Source organism: Euprymna scolopes, chromosome 1 (assembly GCF_053919585.1).
Source record: "Euprymna scolopes isolate OS-2025 chromosome 1, ASM5391958v1, whole genome shotgun sequence".
In the NCBI taxonomy this organism is placed as follows: domain Eukaryota; kingdom Metazoa; phylum Mollusca; class Cephalopoda; order Sepiida; family Sepiolidae; genus Euprymna; species Euprymna scolopes.
Genome location: NC_136482.1, coordinates 200,000,758 through 200,022,246, shown reverse-complemented (window position 1 = coordinate 200,022,246; position 21,489 = coordinate 200,000,758). Strand labels below are relative to the sequence as shown.

Here is a 21,489-nt window from a genome sequence, read left to right as displayed (position 1 = left end):
ATTGTCATATGATTTGTATTATTATCATATGATGTGTATTGTTATCATATGATTTGTATTATTATCATATGATGTGTATTGTTATCATATGATTTGTATTATTATCATATGATTTGTATTATTATCATATTATTTGTATTATTATCATATGATTTGTATTATTATCATATGATTTGTATTATTATCATATGATTTGTATTGTTATCATATGATTTGTATTGTTATCATATGATTTGTATTATTGTCGTATGATTTGTATTATTGTCGTATGATTTGTATTATTATCATATGATTTGTATTATTATCATATGATTTGTATTATTATCATATGATTTGTATTATTATCATATGATTTGTATTATTATCATATGATTTGTATTGTTATCATATGATTTGTATTGTTATCATATGATTTGTATTGTTATCGTATGATTTGTATTGTTATCGTATGATTTGTATTATTGTCGTATGATTTGTATTATTATCATATGATTTGTATTGTTATCATATGATTTGTATTATTATCATATGATTTGTATTATTGTCATATGATTTGTATTATTGTCATATGATTTGTATTATTATCATATGATGTGTATTGTTATCATATGATTTGTATTATTATCATATGATTTGTATTATTATCATATGATTTGTATTATTATCATATTATTTGTATTATTATCATATGATTTGTATTATTGTCATATGATTTGTATTATTATCATATGATTTGTATTATTATCATATGATTTGTATTATTATCATATGATTTGTATTATTATCATATGATTTGTATTATTGTCATATGATTTGTATTATTGTCATATGATTTGTATTATTATCATATGATTTGTATTGTTATCATATGATTTGTATTATTATCATATGATGTGTATTGTTGTCATATGATTTGTATTATTGTCATATGATTTGTATTATTATCATATGATTTGTATTATTATCATATGATTTGTATTATTGTCATATGATTTGTATTATTGTCATATGATTTGTATTATTGTCATATGATTTGTATTATTATCATATGATTTGTATTATTGTCATATGATTTGTAATATTGTCATATGATTTGTATTATTGTCATATGATTTGTATTGTTATCATATGATTTGTATTGTTATCATATGATTTGTATTGTTATCATATGATTTGTATTATTATCATATGATTTGTATTATTATCATATGATTTGTATTATTATCATATGATTTGTATTATTATCATATGATTTGTATTATCATATGTTTGCTTTATCTTAATTATTTTTTTTTTAATTCTTAAATTGTTTTTTTTTTTTTTTTTTTTCAGACAGTGTGTTAAGCACTCCTTTGGGTACATTGAATTTCTTGAATGATTTTGATGCAATCTTGCAGACCAAATTTTATGCTAAAACAGTTGAGGACTGTAAAAATCCAGCAGGTGAGATTTTAAATTCTGATTAAAAAAAAATGCAAATTATTTTATCTATAGCGTATGCTCAATAAGTTGCAGGTTTTACTAATAAAACAACTTTTAGGCAAAATTCAATTTTATTCATCAATATCGTCTTCTTAGGATTTCAATGCATCTTTAACAGTTTCATGTTGTTTTTTTTTTTTGCAACACGATTTGTTTTTGCTCTCAACATACAACACAGTTTCTGATACTAATCCTCCGTTGAAGCCATATTTCTTTCTCTGGATGGAGTATGCTTTTTTTGTGGTCTATAAACAGTAGTCGCTGGAAGCTAGATCTGTAGAATAAGATGGATGAGGAAGCAATTTAAAGTGCAGTTCATTTAATTTTACCATTGTTGTGATTGATTTGTCTTGGTGAAATAGCATTTTTTTCTTCTTCATTTGAAGCTGGTTTTCGGTGATGTGTTGCACCAATAATGCTATAAAATATTTGTATTGATGGTTCTTTCTTTCTCATGATAATGCGGGTGCCAAAACTTTGCCTGCTGATGTTTTCATCTTTGATCACTTTGGACAGTTTTCATTTGTTATTGTCTCCTCAGCCAACAGGCAGTTTCATTCATGAGTAAACCAACAGATCCACGTTTCATCCATTGTGTCACATATTGATGCAAAAACTTCTTTTTATTTGTGTTGAAATAGTTGCAATGCTCTAAATCATTGACTAGTTGGTTGGATCGACTGTGAACACTGCTTTCTCATTTTTTTTTTAAAATTCTGCTATTGTACACAACTTCAATTTATAATCAGAACGAGTTTGTGGCTTTTGTTTTTTGTAGATTTCTTTCAGATTTGGTTTATTTTAGTGTTCAACATCATTTGTGTCTGTATGACCGCATTTAAAATCAGCATACCGCCTTTAACAATTGTTTCTGATGAAGCAGTACCCAAATAACACTTATTATTGTTTAAAAAATATTTCTACTATCATTTATCAACACACAAAATTCCGATTTAGAAAATTTACAACAGTAGTTTCACTTAATTGTAATTTGAAAACTAATAATATGATTGGGTTCAAATTTTGACATGTGCCATTGGAAGGTTAGTCTATATATATAAAAGTGAAAATATATGTATGTATGTATGTTTGTGTGTCTGCTAAAAACTTTCGACAGATGCGACGAAAATTCACAAACTCGGTATCATATCGAAGCCCCATCCTTCGCTTGAAAAATATCGAAAAATTGGCCAAAAACGTTAACTTTTTCACCCCGAAATCGACAATTTTCGACAGGGGGGGGGGTCAACAAAAACGGGTTTCTCGTAACGATGACCGATTCTACGCATGCGTCAGATGACGTCATGAAGTCATGACCTGATTTACTTTAAATAGTTGAAAAACCGAACAAAATTTCATCTTCGTCACTTTAGCGCAGTTGGTTAACGTGTTTCATCATTATCTAAACGTTTTGGGTTAGAATCGTGGTGTGAGATGTTTTTTTTTTTTTTTTTCGATTTTTTAAATTTTAAACTGTGTTATTTAAGCCATTTTTAGCGTAACGTTCGTTTTCCTGTTTTTTTTTTTTTTTTACTTTGCTTATTCTTAGCGACACCCAAAAACACCCGGGTATCCACCGATTTTTTTAAATTTTAATATCGAAACAGGCTTATTTAAGCCATTTTTCACGTGTTCGTTTTTCTGTTTTCATCGTTCGTTTGCCTTACGTTAGATTTTTTTGTGTTTTTATTTTGATGTTTTGATCCCCCCCCTCCCGCTTAATTAAAACGTTGAATGCTTACATCATCATCGTCGTCGTCGTCGTCGTAACGCTCGATGACTTTCAAACATCTTTCACTAACTCGTTCTGACTGGCCGATTTTATTTTCAAACTTCGCCTCAGGGCTTCGGGTTCGATCCTAACCCCCCCCCCCCCCCGGTTTCTTTTTTATTTTACACCACACACACATACAAACACCCGGGCAACGCCGGGTACCCCTGCTAGTACTTTATAAAAGTCATCTGAATGTTTCATTAATGTTGCCATCATGTTAGGTTTATTTAGTGATTTTGTTTTGATTTCCTACAGCTATTTTAAAAGGGTTGTACTGGCCTAATTCACAAAAAGTACATGACAAAAAAAAAAAAATCAAGAAAAATATGTAGATAGTTATCAGAAACTTGATTCTTGGTATAAAATTGTAATGTTCTCATATATATATATATATATATATATATATCCACAATTAAAAAAGATGTCTTAGAGAAATGGTATATTGATTGAAAAATTAAAATAAAGAAACTTTTTTTCATCAAATACATAGGAACTTCTTTGGGGATTTTTTTTTATAAGGGAGTCACCACTTATCAATGCCCAAAGGCCACTCGAGGATAAGGGTTAATGAATGTAAGGTGATTAAGTAATCGTTAATGGTGTAAATTGGGTAGAATTTGATTATTTATGGGGACGGCTTAACAAGAACTTGTTTACATCGGATTTGAAGGCTACCATGTTGTATTCAACAGGGAAGCATACCAGTCGAACAGTGTTCCACAGACGGGCAGTTCTGGAAAAGAAGTTTTGTTCATGGAATCTATGTTTAGATTTAAGCACTGATAGAGAGATGGGTAAATTAATATTGGTTGTAACTAGTCGAGTGTTTTTTTGTGAAAGTTTGACAAGGGAGGACCATAGACTGGAGCTCAGACACACACTTGCCATGAAAATCACGATAAAGCAGAGACAGGTTCATAACATCTCTTTTGTGGGAAAAGAAAAGGGCATCACCTACTAGGTTTTGAAGCTGGTATTGAACTCTATCAAAGCAAGATAGGATGTGCCGAGCAGCTCCTGCCCAAATGTGATAACAATAATCCATTTTAGGGCGTACTTGACTCATACGGATAGAGAATTGCATCGGCAGTAAGATACCTACTGGAGTGGTAGAGTGATCCAACCATTTTTTCCAGCAATCTTGGCAACAGATTTGATATCTGTGTTCCATTTCAGATGAGGAGTGAAGGTCAGTCCCAAGAGTTTGTCAAGACAAGAGCCATTCATTTCAATTGGAGTGTGATGGGGTCAGAGCAATTATGATGAAAGGAGAGAAGCTTGGTTTAGATGGGGATATTTATATGAACTTCTTAAACAGTCTGATTTTTTAATTTATCTGCAGATTGAATTGATAAAAAAATGCCATCGTATGGATCTGCCACAAGAGGAAACTACAATCATTGTTCGCATTTCATGTTATTAGATGAAGAGATAGGAGATTAAATTTACTATTTTATGTGAATTATATTTTGTTGGTCACAAATCTTTCGCAGTTGATCTTTTTAAAAGTTGTTGATTGGCTGCATGATTGTTAAAGGTAATTCATAAAAAAAAAAAAACGAGTAAGAAAGCAAAACTGAATTATCTGTAACAAACACTTATCCCTGAGTGGCTTCCGGGCCTTGATAAGTGGTGACCACTGTGTAAAAAAAAAAAAAAAAAAAAAAAAATTAGACATTAAAACTCTAAAATTTAGGAAACTAAAGTTATCTATTATTTAATTAATTGGAATTCATTATTTATTAATTTATTTATTGCAGAATATTATCCTCATTTTTTCGTTGTTGTTTCACGACGTTTCGGCAAACTATTCCTCTGGCCTTCGTCAGATCATGAAACAACAACTAAAAGACGAGGGTAATAGTCCGCAATAAATGAAGAAATTAAAGTTGATGAAACATAATTGTTAATTCATCCTATTTTAAATTTTCACGAGAAATTGTTTTTGGTTTCTATATAGATGTTTTTTAATATCTAACACCTGATATGAGACAAAAGTGTTTTGCTTGATATTTTTATTGACTTCAAAAGTTTTTGTAAATTTATTTTCACTTTAACCTAAATAAAAACCTTCAGAAGTGTAGAGTTACCTCCCCTCTATTTCCTTTACTAAACATGGCAGCTTATACATGTGAAGTTACATTGACTGAAACATTGTGCAAATAATATTCAAGATGAGAACATTAGTCCGATTAATCCAAATAATCAAAACATCGTTTTAAAAAATTCAGAACTAATTTTTGTTTATAATTTTATATAATTTTATATAATTTCTAATTTAACAATCTTTTTTTTTTGTGTTTCCTCTTCAGTCGCTTTGCACGCGTACAGATGGTTGGCGTGTAAATTGTCACTCGACAGTCGTGACAAATTGGAAAGTGAATTTAATCGTGGGAAGGAATTATTTGCGGCTAGCAATGATAGCCAAGTATATTATTGCCGGACTTTGTCTCTGGCATACATCGAACTGACGGTGTTGGGTTATTTTTGTGATTTTCTTTTTGAACAACAGAAGAGTACGACTGGCAATGAAGAACTGCTCTCAGTACTCCTCAAAATGGCTGGCCTGTTTGGATTGTGGAGCATAGAAAAACACATGGTCATGCTTTACCAAGGTAACTTCTTTGCTTATATTTTTTTCTTGTTTTTTTTTCTTGTTCACCCCAAAATAACGCATATTTTTTTCTTTTTTTTTTTCTTGTTCACCCCAAAATAATGCATATTGTCACTTGAACGTAAGTTGTTACTATTTTGGGATTATGCTTACAGAGGACAAAATAAGGAGATGATCGAGATGTTGGTTTACATTACATTTAAACTTCTATATGTTAGTACAGTCAGAGAAGCAGGAAACAGGGAGGGAATTCCAAAGACTAGCAGGCAGAGGGAAGAAGCTATTATTGGGCCTTTTGGCTATGATCACAGCATAGTAACTGTGTTATGTTGCAATGGGCAACGCTAAAGGTCTGTATGCTTATTATTATTGATTTGTTAATTGTTATGTGGAAAAAGATATGCAAAGAGAATGTTTTGAAAGAAAGGAATGTTTAGTTAAAATATTTATCTTAAAAAATCTAACAGAGGAATTTTAACTTAGCTTTAGGAATGTTTATGAAATATTTATGCAATAAAATAGATTACGGAATTCATTTTTATAAACAATGGAATTGACCTGGTAACAATAAAGAAAGAGTAGGTTTTGATATGTAGACCAGAGATACAAGTAAAAAGAGAATGAGGGAGCTGTTGACTTTGTCAGTCATGGAAGCGTTCGACTTGGCTAATTAAGAGACGATGTAAAGACTAAAGGGAGAAAGCGTTGTAAATTCCTGAGGGGAACATTTAACTGAAAATGAGAATAAACGGGGAAAAACAAAAAGAAGTTTTGTTATTATTGCTTCACAGTGAAATGTTTTCTTGCAATGTCCGAAAGACGAAGGGAGCCACAACTAAGGTTATCAAACGGCCATTGTGTGCTTATGTGTCATGTTTGTTGAACCTGTCACGATTTAATGATTGTTACCTTGTCCATGTTACACGAACATATCTGTTTGAATATGTGTAAACACGTGCACGCACACACACACACACACACACACACACACACACACACACACACACACACACACACACAAAAAGAACCTTTCTAACAACTAGATGACGCAATCATCGGTTTCATACGCATGTATGTTATAGACCAGACGTGCATGAATGCATGTATGTATACACTTATTATATACAACCCCACAATAATTACATACAATAATTAGAGCAGAGGGCCTTTCGTCATCTAGTGACCTCCACAGTGAAGGGGTGGAATTTGGTTGCTGTACAAGTGCAACAAATTCATCAAAGCACATTCCATTAAAATACTTGTAAAACAAGCACAAGGATGCAACATTGCGGTGATGGGACAGGGGTTGGAGCTTAGTCGCAGGATCTATCAGATTTGAGACATTTTTTGGACCCTGTGTAAGGGGGAGGGGCTAGTGGTAGCTGCACCAGCTCAGATGTAGCAACAAACCTCCTTGCTTGGGCAAATGGTGGCTTTGTAAAGATACAGGATACCACAAGGTGTGAGTAATTTATAGCATTGTATAGAGAGAGAGAGAGAGAGAGAGAGACCACTTTCCTTGCAGCAGCCTTTGCAATGTCTGCAATGTATTTATTTCAGTTCATGTTGCCTGCGAATGTTAAGCAGAGGAGTTTGAACAAAGAGCTCTGAGGTAAGGTGTTATTAGTCATGGCTAATGTGTGGTTGAGAAACTTCTTCAAATTGTTTAAGGAAAGCAGCTTACTCTTAGTAGCATTAAAAAAGAAATGGAATAAAAGAACGGCATTTTATATACAAGCAAGAATACCCATCCCTCAATGAGTTCATGCTGTGCATCTTTATTTACTGCAGTTATTTGTTTACATCTTTAGAAAGATTTGGGGTGAAAATGCAAAAAAAAATTTTTTTAAGTTTTATAAATTAGATGTTGAGGAAGTAATTTCTTATGATAAAAAGGAGAGTTACTCCCCTTGAAAACTGTGTCTGTATTTCTCGCTTCTATGTGACTTTGTATACCTTATTTTTTCATTTACTATTAATTGATTATTTATTGAAATTGAAAAAACTGCCATAGTATAAAGTGCGACAGAAAACTTTAAAAAATAAAATCCTCCATAATGCATTTTTTGTTTCTTCAAAAAGAAATCAACCATTTTCATTTTTTGTTAATAGGTGAGAAAAAAAAAGAATTACTTTTTAAACTGTTTTAAGTTGTTGAGTAAAACATTTTTCTGGCTTTAAAATTCTGAGCAAATCCTCACATATTAAAACAAGCAATTTGTATCCAGTGATTTTAGGAGCAGATCAAATACCTTAACAACAATTATAGTTTGATCATATTACCCCAAAATAAAAATTTAAATAGAGGGAGTTTTTATCGCAAAACATAAAACTTACAATACAAGGAGTTTTTGGCATATGTTCTCATATTTTAAAATGAAAATATATCTTCTATAATATAGAGTGCAAATGTCTGTGTATGTATGTCTATATTTTCTCAGCCAAACTAAAAAATATGAAACAAACCCCCACAAAGTTGGTATATTTTTGATTAGCGTTACCCTGGATATATAATATATAAAATTTAGTAAAAAATATTTTTTAAGAGTAAATTAGATCAGATTTTGGGCCCGGGCAATTTCAGGTGACCCTAACCCTGTTAATCAAATATAAAAGAACCAAAAGTTACCCAATCATAAGGAGGGGTGTCTCATGAAATCAACCAAATAAAATCGCAGAAAGCTTATTGCTATGGGGAAAAAGGGCTCTTGGAGATATAAAAGTGAATACATGAGAAGGGGGTGACAAACAGAACATTGGGAAGAAGAAAAACATCTCTGCCGACCCCAGGGAAAAAATTATCACCTCACAAAGGGGCAAACATATCATTTGATATTTTTTTAGTTGTAAATCCAGCAAAGGATTCAACAGACATGGTTGAATCATACGTAAAAGTCTTGTCATTTTGAAGAGAAATTCCACAAACCAATTTTCCCTAAATGACAAAATAACGATCCCCATTTTCAAAGTGATACATCTTTTTAGATTTTGTCAAATCAATAACTCTCGCTCCGAGGGATCAATGCAAAATATGCACCTGAAATACAAACAACGAAATAGGAAAGATTTTCAGATCACATTTTTTTTTAAACAACAAAAGGATAAAAATAAATAATATACGAGGTGCCTTCTTAGTGGATTTGCTCTGTCTGACCTTCTTGGGTTTGGGAAAGCATGTTTCCACTGAGAACTCTGTCTCTTGGTCTCTGCGTCATTGCAGGTTACCAGAGCATTAAGAACTGCGGGATCTGAATTGATCAGCTTGACCATCTCCCTGCTGTCATGGCACTGTCTTACTTTCTGATCTTCTCATAGAATTCTTGGGAGAAACTTTGTGCAAATCTTCCACATCTTCAGTTCCTCGCAAATAATTGTGTCTGAAACATTCCATTCGTTTCTGTGGCATTTTTTCCAAGTTGAAAACAGAATTTTATTGCATATCGTTCTTCTAAAATGTCCTCACGTCCTGATTGCATTTTTGAGATTCACCAGCTGTGACAATCAGGCTTTAGTAGGGTGTATTCCAATTCCTGCTGTAGCTGTTTATTTGGACCTGAAATCATAAAAATTGGTCAGTCACCTCATAAGATGTATAGTAATAACATACTGAATTTTTAAAAGTCTACAACAATTTTAAATGCCTGTACAAAAAAGTCTGGAAACTTATTGAAAGAACCTCGTAATTCAATATTTCGTCTTTGTGGACGACTTATTGTTATTTCACAAACTTTCATGTTTGGAATTCACTTGCAACGACTAATTTCAATCTAATCAAAAACATTTTCAAAGGAGTGGCATGGACATAATTGTTTTTGTTGCATTTTTTTTTTCACATTAATAAATGCGTAAATAAGTTGTTGATTTTAATTTTCCATTTCATTTTTCAATTTTTATTTAAACATTGTTGCTTGAAATTCTAAAATCAGTTCAGAATGGTAGTCTACTACACACACAATGGTAGACACTTTGGTCTTCTAAAAATAAAACCTGTTTAACAATGAAAATAGCATTTCATGCTTAAGCATGTCAGAAACCACACAACTAACTCACTCTCTTTTCTAGAAATGTATTGAAACATAAAATAATTAAACATAAATTTGTATGAATCGACATCATATGATAGTTCTGTTATTGGCATTGGTTTCTTCAGTTCTTTACAGAATTAAGTACCTATAGGAGGAATCAGGTGAAGGTTGCCAACATCCATATTGAAAGTGATGTTATAGAACTAACAGGATTTGAACTTGTCACACCCAGTCTCACATTTGTATTCATTCCTCCATGACATGGACACAAAAAAAAATAATTAATAATCTTGTATTCTTTAATTTTTTTTTTTTAATCAAAATTGGTTTAAGATTGTTTGTCTTTTTTTTTTTCTTTACAGGCGGTTATTGCAGTGGTGAGTTGCCCGCAAAATTGATTCGAACAACCATCTTAGAATTATGTCACGATTTGAAAGACGATGCCGTCTCATTGGTGGATACCATAGCACCTACAGATTTCATTCTCAATTCACCCATCGGACATTCTAGCGGAGAGGTGAGTGAAACGCCAATAACTAATAAGTTTACCTTCACCTGCCCTGTGGCGGTTGCTGTCGGGATGCTACAGATGACTTGTCAACCAGTTCTCTTCATCCTTCTTTGTTCTCCGCATGTTTGACCACCTCACTCAGCTTCAATCCTGCGCATTCTGGGATGTTATCTTTCCATCTCTTCTGTCTTCCTCTTCCTCCTCTGACTGTTCCCTGGAGCACTGTCTTGGCAAGCCTCTCTCCTCTTGTTACATAGCCAAACCATTTTAGTTTACGCATCCTGATTGCAGTGCGAAGATCTTCATAAGGACCAATGATTTGCCTTATTCTGTTTCTGACTTCCTCATTCGTTATGTCGTCTTTGTAAGAGATGCCAAGCAGTCTTCTGAAGCATCTCATTTCTGACGCATGAATCCTCTTTCATTTTGCTGTAAGGGTCTGTTTCACAACCATACGGAAAAACTAGGTGGACAATCGATCACATGAACCTTATCTTTGAGCTGAGCTTGATTGACTTGTCTTTCCAACTGATGTTCAACTTAGCCAGTGTTGCAGCTGTCATTGCAATTTTGACTAATACTTCAGATTTGGACTTCTCATCTGAAGTGATTGTTCTCAAAGTATTTGAAATTCTTCGCGGTTTTAAGCTTTTCTTCATTGGCAGTTTGGATTTCATTGTTTTTGTTGTGTCTGTATCAATAACAACACGAACGCAGAAAGTAAACGTAAAACAAATATATTAAGACGGAAAGATAATACATATTTACAAAGGTGCAGTAGTACTGCAGTTGGAAGATTGTCCGGCAGAGGGCGTGTTAAAGTCTTTCATATAGCAACCGGCACATACGTCTTGCCTATCCGGCATTCGAACACAGCTCCCCGGTGTTGCTGACTTGATACCTTTATCTATATCTTGTTCACCCACGTATGCTAATTAGTGGGCGTCTCCACAACAGTTATTATTTGTCATCGGTTTTGTTTGCACTGATTTCCATGCTGTAATCTGTGGAGGATCCGTGTAGTTTCCTGATCAGATTCTCTTGTTTTGAGCCTGCGAGCTGGTCATCAGCAAAAAGCAGGTTTGTGATTGTTCGGCCGCTGATGATGACTGTTCCTTCAAGTGCATCTGTCATAATTCTTTCAACTGGAGAGTGTTGATGAGAGCAAACATCCCTATCTCACTCTGAGACGGCGAATATTGGATGCAGTTTTTAAAACTTCTTTTTATGAGATTATATTCGATGCTAAATGCTTCTCAAATATTTTCACATCGCATTTATTTGCTAAATGCCATAATGATGCCTCTCTGAATGTTTACAGTTGAGTATTAAAATGCTAAACTTTTTTTTGCACCTCTTGACTTAATCACTGTCTGGTGCGCATATCCTCCAAACTAAGAAGCGAGACAAGGATGCTTGCTCTCGTTGACACTTTTCAAGGTTTCCCTTGAAAGAATTATGACAGAACTAATTAAAATATGCCACCAGCTGTTGCATATCACTATTCCACTCACTCGAAAAAAGAAGGTAATCGTTGCAAAGATATTATACAAACACATACTACACACTATTCCCCTCCTCCTAAAAAGGAGAAGGTAATGTGTGGAAGGATGATCAACAGAATAAATACGACATTCTTCCACACTTTGAAATAAGCATTAAAAGATAGTACTATTTTTTTTTTTTTACAAAGGAGTCACCACTTATCAAAGCCTGGAGGCCACTCGAGGATAAGGGTTAATGAATGTAAGTTGTAGTGTAGTAATCATTAATAGTGTAAATTGGATGGAATTTGATTATTAAAGAGAACGGCCAACACAAACTTGAAGGCTACCACATTGTAATCAGCTGAGAACTGGGCCAGTGGAACACTGTTCCACAGGTGGGCAGTTCTAGGAAAGAAGCTTTGTTCATAGAATCTGCGTTTAGATTTAGGCACACTGCTACACACAAATTTATGACAAGTGGATTATGCATTGTTGTTAAGCGACTTGTGACATTATTCTTGACAGTCTCTTGACATAAGTGGTTGGCTCTGAGTAATAGTGAAAGTAGCAGTTGTAGAGACGTTTTTAATCACGAAGACGAAAGGAAGTGTTATTTTAACGTATAATAAGCAACTATATTTGTTATCTTCGTTAGTAGCGTGTACAAGAGAGAAACAGGTTAGTAGGATTTTTTTTTTTTACAAAGGCATAACCACTTATCAAGGCCCACAGACCACTCGAGGTTAAGGGTTAAGAGTGTACAGTAGTCAATTGAACAATATAATAATTATTAATAAATGGAAATTTGGTAAATTTGTTAACCAGTTGAACGGCTCATCAAGAACTTGTTTATGTTGGACTTGAAGACAATTAGATTGTAGTCAGCTGGAAAGCAGGAGAACGGAAGGCGTGCAGTTCTAAGAAAGAAGCTTTTCTCATGGAATGTACATTTAGGTTTAGGCACAGATAAAGTGTGGGGGGAATTATTGATAGTGTTTTCAGCTAGACGAGTGTTTCTTGTGAATGTTTGGCGAGGGGGAGACCATAGATTGAAGCTCAGTCGAGCACTTGCCATGAAAATAACGATAAAGCAAACTCGCAACATCTCTCTCTTCTGTGAGATAGAGGTTGCAGAGGATAGGTGGAAATGTTGTTGTGTGAAAGGATAGTATGATATTGTGTCGGTTTATTGAAGGAAATAATAGTTCAGTTTATACGCGTTTGTAACCATTGGGATGAAGAAGTCTTCAATATGTTTGCGTGGACACACAGCTATGAGCTTAGCAACAGAGAACTGTATTTCTTATTCGCTGGCACAAATAATATGATCTGGCTAAACGGCATAAAGTCAAGAAAATGTCATTCACTGCCTGTACTGCGTATTCTGGAGTCACTATTTTAGTTAATAATAAAGAGAATGCAAGGAGGTCTCATTTTAACATAGAAAAAACAACTTTATTTGTCATCTTGGACATTAGTAGCGTGTAAAAGAGAGAAACAGGTTAGTAGCTGGAAGTGTTCTTATGTGTAAGGATAGTATGAATATTATGCCAGCTTGTTGAAGGGGAAAATAGTTCAGTTTATACGTTTGTGTAGCCAGTAGTCGTCGGGATGAAGAAGGCCAGTTAAAGGAGAAAGAAAGAGCAAAGTCTTCAGTACTTTTACGTGGATACTAGGAGTGTGCATATCGTTTGTATCAACAAAAGCAGTTCTGTATCAAATGATAAAGAAAGTTTGTGTGGATATCGCGTGTGGAAATAAGTGGGTGTTTGAAGAGAGCCATGTTGGCTTGTACTCACGTTAGCCTAGGGCCAAAGGCCCAGGCAAATGTCAGCTGCCAGCCAAAACCAGAGAGAAAAAGTAGGAAGATTGTCTGATTTCGCCTTTTATGTGCTCGGTAACATGATCGAGAGCTGGTTTTTGATTGGACAAGCCAGGGAGATGGTTGATTTAAATCTCGAGCTGCAAGATTTTGCGTCTGCAAGTTATTGTAGCAAGTTTCAACTGCTACAAACGTGACTTTCAGTCACATTTTCTAGCCAAATTTATTGTTTTTATCCCTAGGTTTGAAAACCTATTTTGTTCATGTCCACCACAATATTTTCCTTGTTATTGTTTCTAAGTTAACCTAAATATTCTACTAAACATTCCTTTCTTTCAAAACATTCTCTTTGCATACTCTTTCTACATAACAGTTAACAAAATAATAATCATCAATGTCAGCAATTGATTGGACAAGCAAGGGAGACAGTTGATTTAAATCTCGAGCCACTAGATTTTGCTCCTGCCTGCTATTGCAGCAAGTTTCGACTGCTACATGCTCATTTTTTCTCTTAGTGGTTGGAATAATAGGAGCATTACAAAAGAAAAGCAAATAACTCCCATATTTGCTCTGGGATTTAATTTAACAAAAACAACATCTGTTTACTCTGATGCTAAACTCGCAAGAGACAAACCTGATTTGATTTCTCTGTCACATATTTCCTCCCATGACGTAACTTCCAGTACATGTCAGCCTAACCTGCAACTTTACCTGAAATGGAAAATCTTTACTTAATCTAACATGTTTCGACTTTATTTTTCCACACGCAACATCTAATTCCGTAATTCATGTTAATCAACAATTAATTACTCTATTTTGAATTGATCGATTCTGCTGATGTCGGTTTTGCCAATATAATCCGATACTTAGCAGATGAACTATGTAAACGTTGCCGAAATAGCATGATCTGCCACTATTCAGCAGTTTCCATGATTAATATCATCCACTCTCTCCACCAGGCAAGTGGTGTATGTGACATGATAATTACGAGATACCTCTTCATCTTCATATAACGATGCAGCAAAGAAGTTGAACTGAAATCTCTCGAATCATGTGTGACATATGAAAGATGCTCGGACGAGAATATTCTAATCGATGCCACAAGGATCGTAATTTTGAAAACCAAATCAATCAAGAAAGTTAAAGTTCTGCTTGGTTTCTTTAGAATATTTTTAAAAAGTTGCATAAGGACATGACATAGGTACGACTCTGAGGGGGCTTGACTGTGGCACTACGTGTGGGAGGAGGCAAAACCTGACATGGGCACAACATGTCAGGCAGGAAACATAACAAGGGTATAACTTCTGTTCAGTGAATAATTTTTATACATGAACTTTCTTGGATGAAAGTGATGTCAATGAAAATTGAAACTTACAAATATGCAGGAAATGTAAAAGTTTGTGATGTCAGGGGATTCTTTATAACATATATTATGTACGTGTGTTGAATTCTTTATAACATATATTATGTACGTGTGTCGAATTCTTTATAACATATATTATGTACGTCGAATTCTTTATAACATATATTATGTACGTCGAATTCTTTATAACATATATTATGTACGTGTGTTGAATTCTTTATAACATATATTATGTACGTGTGTCGAATTCTTTATAACATATATTATGTACGTGTGTCAAATTCTTTATAACATATATTATGTACGTCGAATTCTTTATAACATATATTATGTACGTCGAATTCTTTATAACATATATTATGTACGTGTGTTGAATTCTTTATAACATATATTATGTACGTCGAATTCTTTATAACATATATTATGTACGTGTGTCGAATTCTTTATAACATATATTATGTACGTGTGTCGAATTCTTTATAACATATATTATGTACGTGTGTCAAATTCTTTATAACATATATTATGTACGTCGAATTCTTTATAACATATATTATGTACGTCGAATTCTTTATAACATATATTATGTACGTGTGTTGAATTCTTTATAACATATATTATGTACGTGTGTCGAATTCTTTATAACATATATTATGTACGTGTGTCAAATTCTTTATAACATATATTATGTACGTCGAATTCTTTATAACATATATTATGTACGTCGAATTCTTTATAACATATATTATGTACGTCGAATTCTTTATAACATATATTATGTACGCGTGTTGAATTCTTTATAACATATATTATGTACGTCGAATTCTTTATAACATATATTATGTACGTCGAATTCTTTATAACATATATTATGTACGTCGAATTCTTTATAACATATATTATGTACGTCGAATTCTTTATAACATATATTATGTACGTCGAATTCTTTATAACATATATTATGTACGTCGAATTCTTTATAACATATATTATGTACGTGTGTTGAATTCTTTATAACATATATTATGTACGTGTGTCGAATTCTTTATAACATATATTATGTACGTGTGTCAAATTCTTTATAACATATATTATGTACGTCGAATTCTTTATAACATATATTATGTACGTCGAATTCTTTATAACATATATTATGTACGTCGAATTCTTTATAACATATATTATGTACGTGTGTTGAATTCTTTATAACATATATTATGTACGTCGAATTCTTTATAACATATATTATGTACGTCGAATTCTTTATAACATATATTATGTACGTCGAATTCTTTATAACATATATTATGTACGTCGAATTCTTTATAACATATATTATGTACGTCGAATTCTTTATAACATATATTATGTACGTCGAATTCTTTATAACATATATTATGTACGTCGAATTCTTTATAACATATATTATGTACGTCGAATTCTTTATAACATATATTATGTACGTGTGTTGAATTCTTTATAACATATATTATGTACGTGTGTCGAATTCTTTATAACATATATTATGTACGTGTGTCAAATTCTTTATAACATATATTATGTACGTCGAATTCTTTATAACATATATTATGTACGTCGAATTCTTTATAACATATATTATGTACGTCGAATTCTTTATAACATATATTATGTACGTCGAATTCTTTATAACATATATTATGTACGTCGAATTCTTTATAACATATATTATGTACGTCGAATTCTTTATAACATATATTATGTACGTCGAATTCTTTATAACATATATTATGTACGTCGAATTCTTTATAACATATATTATGTACGTGTGTTGAATTCTTTATAACATATATTATGTACGTCGAATTCTTTATAACATATATTATGTACGTCGAATTCTTTATAACATATATTATGTACGTCGAATTCTTTATAACATATATTATGTACGTCGAATTCTTTATAACATATATTATGTACGTCGAATTCTTTATAACATATATTATGTACGTCGAATTCTTTATAACATATATTATGTACGTCGAATTCTTTATAACATATATTATGTACGTCGAATTCTTTATAACATATATTATGTACGTCGAATTCTTTATAACATATATTATGTACGTCGAATTCTTTATAACATATATTATGTACGTGTGTCGAATTCACGTATCGTCTAGTGGTATCAAACATACGACAACATATATATTTTAACAACAAACATTTAACAAAAACGACGAATAACAATTCTCTGGCGAAACATCAGGCCAATCAGAGAAACATACCTAGTCCATCCTTGATCTTGTTTGATGGATCCTCGGGGACATCTGCAAAGAAGATTCATCCCAATGAATCAACAAATTTCTGCTAATATCTAACAATTAGGGATGACACTAACTATGCGAACTTTAACTTCAGTTTATTAAGATTGTGTGATTCTGTTTTGTTTTTGATTTGTTTTTTTTTTGGGGGGGGGAGGCGGGAGTATATGAACATTTATAAACAAATCAATACTTAATAAAAGCAATCTATAAATATAAAAGTGAAAATGTATGTGTGTATGTTTGTGTGTCTGCTAAAAATTTTCAACAAATAACAAAATTTCACAAATTTGGTCTCATATGAAAACCCCATCCTTCGCCCGACAAATATCGAAAAATTAGCCAAAAACGTTAATTTTTTCACCCTGAAATCGGCATTTTTCTACCAGGGATAGGGTCAGCAAAAATCGTCCTCTTATGACGAGATTGGTTCTACGCATGCGTCAGATGACGTCATAACCTGATTTAGTTTAAATATTTGAAGAACTGACACAATTTCATGTACGTCGTGTTAGTTCAGTTGGTTAGAGCGTTGGGTCATTATCTAAACGTTTTGGGCTTCAATCGTGGTGTGAGATGTCTTTTTTTTTCCATTTTTTAAATTTAAATATTGAAGCAGGGTTATTTAAGCCATTTTTCATGTAACGTTCATTTTTCTGTTTGTTTTTTTTACTTCGCTTATTCTTAGGTTTTCATTAATACCCCCCACCCCCGACCGATCACACACACCCAAAAACACCAGAGTACCCACCGATTTTTTAAATTTTAATATTGAAACAGGCTTATTTAAGCCATTTTTCACGTGTTTTTCATTTTGGTTTTTATTTTTAAGAAGTTTTAACGTTTGTTTTTCTGTTTTCTTTTTTGTTTTTGTTTTTCAGAATTTTACATTTAACATCGTTCGTTTGCCTTATGTTAGTTTTTTTTGTGTTTTTTTTTTTGATTACACAGAAGAGACGTTGCGAGCCTGTCTTTGTTTTATCGTTATTTCCATGGCAGGTGCTCGTCTGAGCTCCAATCCCTCGTCCCCCCTCGCCAATCTTTCACGAGAAACACCCGTCTGGCTGAAACTACTGTCAATAATTTTCCCCACTCTTTATCTGTGCCTAAATCCAAACGTAGATTCTATGAGCAAAGCTTCTTTCTTAGAATTGCACGCCAGTGGAACTCTCTGCCGCTTGACTGTTTCTCACCTGATTACAACTTGGACGTCTTCAAGTCCAACATAAACAAACTCCTGAGAAACCGCCCCCTTAAGTAAGACATTCTATCAAAACCCCCAATATTAATGATTACTACAATACTATCTCATTGATTACTGTACACGCAATAACCCTTATCCCTGAGTGGCCTTTGGGCCTTGATAAGTGGTGACCCCCATGTAAAAAAAACAAAACAAAGTATCTGATGAAAAAAAATTCCCCTGACCCAGTTGCAGTTATCCAACATTTTTATGTGTAATAATTTATATCTCTATGGATTATATGGTGATCGGTAATATCTAAGGCCTTTTACAAATCTGGCATGAAGAGTTGCTAATGAAAATTAAATCGTATATCATAACTGAACGTATAATAAATATAATATTGTATCCGAAATGGGTATATTTGTTGATGATAAAACGCTCTATAACATGCATGAGGGAAGAATGGATGTCCACAAATCTAAGAGAATGGCTGAATCATTAGAAAATGACCTTTAGGCAATATGAACTGGAACAAATACATTGAGGACATTGCGAAGGCTGCTGCAAAAAAGGTGGGTTCCCTCTATTGAGCTAGAAAACTATTCACACCTGAGAGTATTCTGTACCTCTGCAAGGCCAATATCCGCCCATGCATGGATTATTGTTGCCACATTTGGGCTGGTGCATCTACCACTAACCTCTCCCTCTTGGCTAGGGCCCAAAAAAGAGTTTTCAATCTAATAGGTTGCATTTTGTCAACTAAGCCCCAATCCCTGTCCGATCGCCACAATGTTGCATCTCTGCCTGTTTTACAAGTATTTTAATGGAATGTGTTCTGATGAACTTGTTGCACTTGTGTCCCCTTGACACATATATCCTCGACAAAACCGCTTGGCAACAAAATCTCACACCTTCACTGTTGAGGTCCCTAAATGAAAACTAAATTAGAGTAGAAAACTTCCTCAAACTTTGGAATTCCCTTCCTGCTACCTATTTCCTTAACTGTACTGATATGCAGAAGATTAAATGTAATTTAAACAAATAGTTGCCCCTTACGTCCAAGTGGCGATATGCCTTGTTAGGGGTGGACATGAAAAAAAAAAAAATTGCAAATTTTCACCTCTGAACTAATTGTCTCTTGAATATTGCGCAGCGATTCGATTTTTTGTATTCGAAAGGACGCACACCACAGAAGATTTTTGATGAAATAAAAGAAACGTATGGTGACGATGGCTCATCACATGACCTTGTGAAATGCCGGTGTGAATTCAAATATATTTGGAAACCCTCTGGAAAACTCCCAGACCTGGCCCCCCCCCTCCCGCCTTTCAGCCATTGATGAGGAATCTGGCAATAAAGTTGAAGATGGAGAAGTGATGAGAGATACTGCAATTAGAGGATTTTACGACGTGCATATCAGCAGATCAGGTTATGAAATCCTTCCCCATCCTCCCTACTCTGCTGATCTTGCACTTTTTGACTTTCTCCTCTTCCCAACCATGAAGGGTTTCTCAGATGATGTAGTCTTGATTTCTGAAGTCACACTATGGTTGGACGACCAACTTGAAGTGTTTTACAAAAACAATCTCCATAGCAGCATTAAACGATGTAAGAAATGCGCAAATCTACTGTTATAAGAAATAGATGAGGTGTTAATTACAAAATGTTTTGAATAGTAATTTTATGTTTCATCCCTCTGCCTATTTTACAAGTATTTTAATCGTGGATGCTCCGATGAACTACAAGCCCTTGTACCCCCTCAATGTAAATACCCTCGATAAACGTGACAAGCAGCAAAATCCCACTCCTTCACAGTAGAGATCCCCAGATGCCAGAAAGCCTTCTGCTCTAATAGTTTTCTTCTTTCGCAACTGATTGACATTCAGAAGTTCAAGTGTAATGCAAACAGACATCTTGCTGCTCAACTCCCTACATAGTGTCTTTGCAACTTATAGCACAGATAGTAGCTCCCTACATCAAAGTGGCACTGTGCCTTGTTTTGGATGAAAAAGCAATTTTAAAAAAATTCCTTTACCCGGGCAACACCAAGTAACACCAGTTGAATAAATATGTTTTTCTCTTTGCAGATCTACAAGAATCTTTACAGTGCCATGACCCAAGGAGAGAATGTCTTTGAGCGTCCTCATTGGTGGAAAATCTTTTCTGACCATCCTGTTATTGGTTCTTTGAAAACCGTCAGCAAACTGTAGTTCTAGAAACTTCTCCAAAATATAGCTTACAATTTGAAGGAAAAAAACATTTAAAAAAAATTTTCCTTGAAAAATAACAGATTGAATTATATTTTTATGAACTTTTAATGATTTCGTCCTTGTTAAAAACTTTCACATTTCAAAATAACAAATATCACACCTTATATACCGGATTTCAATAAATGTCAACTGAAGCTCAATCAGTCAGAATATGTTGAGTGTTGATCAAATTAAAAAAAAAAATGCTTAGAAACAGAAAATAGTATTTATTGGATATGAATTACAAAAAAAAAAAAAAAAAAAAGGAAAAAATATAAAATAAATTTCATGAATAAAAATTAAAAAACAAATTTTGTGAAAATAAGTAGAAACATATTCATTTTTTTGTGTGAAAAAAAAAATTTTTTTTAGTAGTTAGAGTTTAAGGTTGGGGTTCATGAATGAATAAAAGCTCATTTTCTTATGATGCACTTCCTCCAATCTATCCTGCATCTCAATTCCAATGGTATTAATTTACTTTCTTGACAGTAGTTAATATTTTGCTCCTGTGTTGGTAATAATTTATTTAAGCTCGTTAAATTCATTGTCATATGCTTCATTGTTATAACTGATTAAAATTAAAAACTAATTTTTTTTTTTCTTACAATTTATTAAATCATCTACTTTGCTTTCTATTGGATGATCAACTTGATCAACACTCTGCATATTC

The 21,489-nt window shown here is 33.2% G+C and overlaps 1 protein-coding gene across 1 annotated transcript in view; it reads left to right on the top strand.

Annotated features, from left to right (window-relative positions):
• Positions 1 to 20,812, top strand: part of LOC145279639 (peroxisomal acyl-coenzyme A oxidase 3-like) — a 75,296-nt gene extending 54,484 nt beyond the window's left edge. The window contains exons 11-14 of the mRNA XM_080130871.1: positions 1,333 to 1,443; positions 5,569 to 5,871; positions 10,258 to 10,412; positions 20,658 to 20,812. Of these exons, the coding sequence (XP_079986997.1) occupies positions 1,333 to 1,443; positions 5,569 to 5,871; positions 10,258 to 10,412; positions 20,658 to 20,780 (692 nt within the window). The 3' untranslated portion in view covers positions 20,781 to 20,812. The remainder of the gene's footprint in view (positions 1 to 1,332; positions 1,444 to 5,568; positions 5,872 to 10,257; positions 10,413 to 20,657) is intronic.
• The last annotated feature ends 677 nt before the right edge of the window (positions 20,813 to 21,489 follow it).